The 5,302-nt window shown below is 40.9% G+C and overlaps 1 protein-coding gene and 1 non-coding gene across 2 annotated transcripts; one reads left to right on the top strand and one right to left on the bottom strand.

Moving 5' to 3' along the window:
* Positions 1 to 661: 661 nt before the first annotated feature.
* On the bottom strand, positions 662 to 768 carry LOC141669964 (small nucleolar RNA R71). Its single transcript, XR_012554218.1, has one exon. It is a non-coding gene; the product is annotated as a small nucleolar RNA R71 (small nucleolar RNA).
* Positions 769 to 2,324: 1,556 nt separating this feature from the next.
* Positions 2,325 to 5,006, top strand: LOC141664606 (uncharacterized). The gene is made up of 5 exons (XM_074470563.1): positions 2,325 to 2,613; positions 3,234 to 3,533; positions 3,796 to 3,959; positions 4,087 to 4,368; positions 4,524 to 5,006. The coding sequence occupies exons 1-5, from the start codon at positions 2,325 to 2,327 to the stop codon at positions 5,004 to 5,006; spliced, it is 1,518 nt and encodes a 505-aa protein (XP_074326664.1).
* The last annotated feature ends 296 nt before the right edge of the window (positions 5,007 to 5,302 follow it).

Genomic DNA, 5,302 nt, shown 5'->3' with positions numbered 1-5,302 from the left:
AATTCTCTCAACCTCTTCCTCCTCCATCACATTGTACTCTTGGTAGATACCGGTGGAGTGCTTCACACTTGAGGAGCAGCTGCTAGGGATTTCCGTTCATTGTTCTTGGATCGCTATTAAAGACCTCCATATTTCCATTAACGTAAAACTTCTTAAGGTAAACATACTGAACTACGAATTAAATATTATTTTTCGCACGGATCCTGCGGAGGGTTTTGTTTTTTTTTAAGATTTAAATTTACGTTTTCGTTGCGTTTATGTGCTAAAAACCCTTCAAGAACTAGCAGCGAATCTGAAGGCTTTGATGGATTATTCTCAACCGAAGATCAATGACATTCAGTCTAGCATTGTCAGACCAGCCATTGCGGCTAATACTTTTGAAATCAAGTCTAGCACGATTCAGATGGTGTAGAATTCAGTCCAGTTTGGGGGTTCTCCAACAGAAGATCCCAACATGCACATTAGATATTTCATCAAAATCTGCGACACGTTCAAGTTCAACAATGTTTTTGAAGAAGTTGTGAAGCTGAGGCTTTTCCCATTCTCACTGCAGGATAAAGCTAAGTGTTGGTTGTATTCTTTACCACCAGTATCTATCACTACTTGGGAGGATCTTGCTCAGAAGTTTCTTACTAAATTCTCCCATATGGCGAAGAGAGCTGTAATCAGGAACACTCTTACTCAATTTGCGCAGCAATCAGGAGAATCTTTATGTGAAGCTTGGGAGCGCTACAAGGAGATGCTTAGAAAGTGTCCTCATCATGGCATGCCTAACTGGATGATCATCTATTTCTTGTATAATGGGTTGGGAGCACAGTCCGGACCCATGCTCGATGCAGCATTAGGTGGAGCATTATAGGTTAAGAGCTATGATGAAGCTTATGAGCTAATTGAATTGATGGCTGCTAATGAATATCAGAACCCAACTCAGAGACTACCTCAAGGCAAGGTAGCAGGAATTCTGGAGGTGGATACTGCTACGGCTATAGCTTCCCAGCTAAAGGTGTTAACGATGAAAGTGGATTCTTTAGCTAACTATGGAGTTAATCAGATCATTAGTGTCTGTGAGCTTTGTGCATGTGCGCATGAAACTGAGCAGTGTGCTATATCTAGTGAATCAGCTCAGTTTGTGAGCAACTTTCAGAGGTCGCAGCAACCAGTTCCTGCCACTTATAATCCTAACAACCGAAACCATCCTAACTTCAGTTGGAGCAATAATCAGAATGTGGTATAGCTGCCTTATAAGCAGTTTGGAGCAAAGCAGTTCAACCCTCCTGGTTTTCAACAACGGTATCCAACAAGACAACATATCCAATTTCAACAGCAAATGCATGGAAGTGCAGGCCAATCTACTAATGAAAAGTCTGAATTGGAGGAGGTGAGGCTTATTTGCAAAATCCAAGCGGTTTCTATCAAGACTCTGGAGAATCAAATAGGGCAAATTGCCAATGCTTTGTTGAACCGTCAACCAAGAACTCTTCCTAGTGATATAGAAGTTAATCCAGGAAAGAGGGAAGTCAAGGAGCAGTTAAAGGCAATCACATTGAGGTCTGGAAAGGTCACGAGCCCCCAAATTCAGCAAGATGAAGATTCTGAAGATTATGTTCATAATACAGGTGCATTTGCACCTTTTCCAATTCCAGAAAATAAGATTGGTAGCTGAAAAAGTTATGCAGAAGGATGTCGAGGTGGAGCTGAAGAAGAAAGTTGTTGATAGAAATCCTCCTGAGGGTAATACGGGGGATAAACAGATCTACCCACCTCCGCCATATCTTTAAAGACTTCAGAAGCAGAAGTTTGATAAGCAATTTGCCAAGTTTTTGGAGGTTTTCAAAAGTTGCACATTAACATACCTTTTGCTGAAGCTCTAGAACAGATGTCAAGCTATGCTAAGTTTATGTAGGGTATTCTATCTCGGAAGCTAAAACTCGAGGAGTTGGAAACCGTTGCTCTAACAGAAGAGTGCAGTGTTGTGCTGTAACAGAAACTACCTCATAAGCTTAAAGATCCATGAAGCTTCACAATACCTTGCACCATTGGAAATCTGTTGTTCAAAAAGTGTTTGTGTGACTTGGGAGCTAGCATCAATCTGATGCCCTTGTCTGTTTTCAAGAAACTTGGACTACCTGATCCAAAACCAGTGAACATGTCTTTGCAACTGGCTGATCGTTCCATCACTTATCCGTGAAGAGTAGTGGAGGATTTATTGGTTAAGGTGGATAAACTCATCTTCCCAGCTGATTTTGTCATTCTAGACTTTGAGGAGGATAAGAAGATTCACATTATCTTGGGAAGACCATTCTTAGCTACGGGCCAAATTAACCATGAGAGTTCAAGGTCAGGATGTCACGTTCAATGTCTTCAATGCAATAATATTCCCCACTGATGAAGAGGAGTACTTTAAAGTGGAGTTGGTCGTCTCCGTAGTGACTTCAGAGCTTGATCACTTGCGAAGGACTAACGCCTTAGAGAGAGCCTTAACAGGGGATCCCGACAGTGAAGATAAAGAAGGGGAAGAGCAAATGCAATATTTGAATGCATTCCCAATGAAGAGAAAGATGGATTTGCCTTTCGAGTCTCTTGGATTGGAAGAGATGAAAAATTCTCCGAAGCGTCTTAAGCCATCTATTGAAGAAGCCCCCACACTTGAGCTCAAACCACTGCCTGACCACTTGAGGTATGCATTTTTAGGTGATGCATCTACTTTGCATGTTATTATTGCATCTGACCTTTCAGGAAGTGATGAAGATAAGCTCTTGAGAATTTTAAGAGAGTTTAAATCAGCAATTGGATGGACTATAACATATATCAAGGGAATCGGCCCTTCTTATTGCATACATAAAATTATGCTTGAGGAAGGAAGTAAGCCAACTGTTGAGCAATAAAGGAGGCTAAATCCTATCATAAAGGAAGTTGTGAAGAAAGAAATTCTTAAATGGCTAGATGCAAGAATCATTTACCCATATATGACAGTTCGTGGGTGAGTCCGATGCAATGTGTGCCTAAGAAAGAAGGCATTACCGTTGTCTCTAATGAAAAGAATGAGCTCATCCCTACTCAGACAGTCACAGGATGGTGAGTTTGCATGGATTATCGAAAGCTAAATAAAGCCACAAGGAAATATCACTTTCCGTTTCCATTCATTGATCAGATGCTTGACATGTTGGCTGGCCACAAGTACTATTATCTTCTGGATGGATATTTGGGATATAATCAGATTTGCATTGCTCCAGAAGATCAAGAGAAAACCACGTTTACTTGTCCATTTGGAACTTTTGCTTTTCGTCGAGTCTCTTTCGGACTTTGTGGTACACCTGCTACTTTTCAGAGATGCATGATGGCCATTTTCTTAGATATGATTGGCAATCATGTGGAGGTATTCATGGATGACTTTTCCATGTTCGGGATTTCTTATGACGAATGCTTGCACAATCTTGGGTTGGTGCTGAAAAGATGTGTTGAGACCAATCTGGAGCTCAATTGGAGAAAAATTTCACTTCGTGGTGCAACAAGGTATTATACTTGGGCACAAGGTATCTAGCAAGGGTCTTGAGGTAGATAAGGCCAAGGTGGGGGTCATCGAAAATCTACCTCCGCCAATATCAGTTAAAGGAGTCCGCAGTTTTCTTGGTCATGCGGGTTTTTATCGGCGATTCATCAAAGATATCTCCAAAATCTTTAAGCCTTTGTGCAATTTTCTGGAAAAGGATGTTCCCTTCAAATTCGATGAAGAATGTCTAGCTGCTTTTGAGAGATTAAAAAAGAGTTTAACTACAGCACCTGTGATTATCGCAGCTGATTGGAATGAGCCATTCGAGATGATGTGTGATGCTAGTGACTATGCAGTTGGAGTAGTTTTTGGCCAGAGGAAGCAGAATATTTTCTATATGGTTTACTATGCTGGTAAGACCCTTAATAATTCTCAACTGAATTACACTACTATAGAGAAGGAGTTGTTGGCAATTGTCTATGGTTTTGAGAAATTTCGATCTTATTTTCCCGATGAGCAACTTTTTGGGGTGAAAGAAGAAGAACCATGATTTGCAGATATTGTGAACTATCTTGTGAGTAATGTTATTCCCCCAGAACTCTTGTATGCTCAAAGGAGGAAGTTTCTACATGAGGCAAAATGGTATCGATGGTTTGAGTCGTTCTTGTTTAGACAGGGAGCTGACCAGATTATTTGGTGATGCATTCCGTATAGTGAGACGAAGGGAATCTTGTGCGACTGTCATTCTACTGTGTATGGTGGACATTATAGTGGAGAGAAGACATCAGCTTGTATCCTTCAAGCAGGATTCTTCTGGCTTACTTTGTTTAAGGATGATCATCAGTGCATTTCGAGATGTGATCGATGCCAACGAGTTGGTATTATATCCAAGTGAGATGAGATGCCTCTTAAGATGATGATCGAAGTTGAGATTTTCGATGTTTGGGGAATCGACTTCATGGGGCCATTTGTCCCGTTATGAAATAATCAGTATATTCTGTTGGCGGTTGATTATGTGTCCAAATGGGTCGAGGTGAAAGCTTTACCAACCAATGATGCTAAGGTGGTGATTAACTTCCTTCATAAGAAGATATTCACGCGATTCGGTACTTCAAGGGTTATAATCAGTGATGAGGGATCACATTTCTGCAATCGCAAGTTCACTACATTGATGGAGAAGTATCACATAAATCATCATATTGCCATAGCCTACCATCCTCAAACTATTGGGAAAGCTGAAGTGTCTAATCGGGAGATTAAACGTATCTTGGAGAAGGTGGTGAGTCCATTAAGAAAATATTGGTCTTTGAAGCCAGATGAAGCTATTTGGGCATATAGAACAACATTCAAGACTCCTCTTGGTATGTCTTCTTTCCAGTTGGTGTATGGGAAGGTGTGTCATTTGCCTGCGGAGTTAGAGCATAAAGCATATTGGGATTTGAAGAAGATAAAACTTGACATGGAAGCTGCTAGAGAGAAAAGAATGCTTCAACTTAATGAACTCGAGGAGTTTTGACTACAGGCTTATGAGAATAACAAAGTGTACAAGAGATTGCATGATTAGAGATTAGTGCGCAAGTCTTTTATGCCCGGTCAGAAGGTTCAATTGTAAAACTCTCATCTCCAACTTTTCCCGAGAAAGTTTAAGTAGAGGTGGTCAGGGCCATTCATGGTCAAAATTGTGTTTCCACATGGAGCTGTGGAGATTTTTCATACGCACCTGGATCAAGCGTTCAAAGTGAATGGGCAGAGATTGAAGCATTACTATGGAGATACGGCTAACCGTGAGGTGATGAGCGCCATTCTATGAAC

Source organism: Apium graveolens, chromosome 6 (assembly GCF_009905375.1).
Source record: "Apium graveolens cultivar Ventura chromosome 6, ASM990537v1, whole genome shotgun sequence".
NCBI lineage: Eukaryota > Viridiplantae > Streptophyta > Magnoliopsida > Apiales > Apiaceae > Apium > Apium graveolens.
This window is presented reverse-complemented; position numbering and strand designations above follow the sequence as displayed.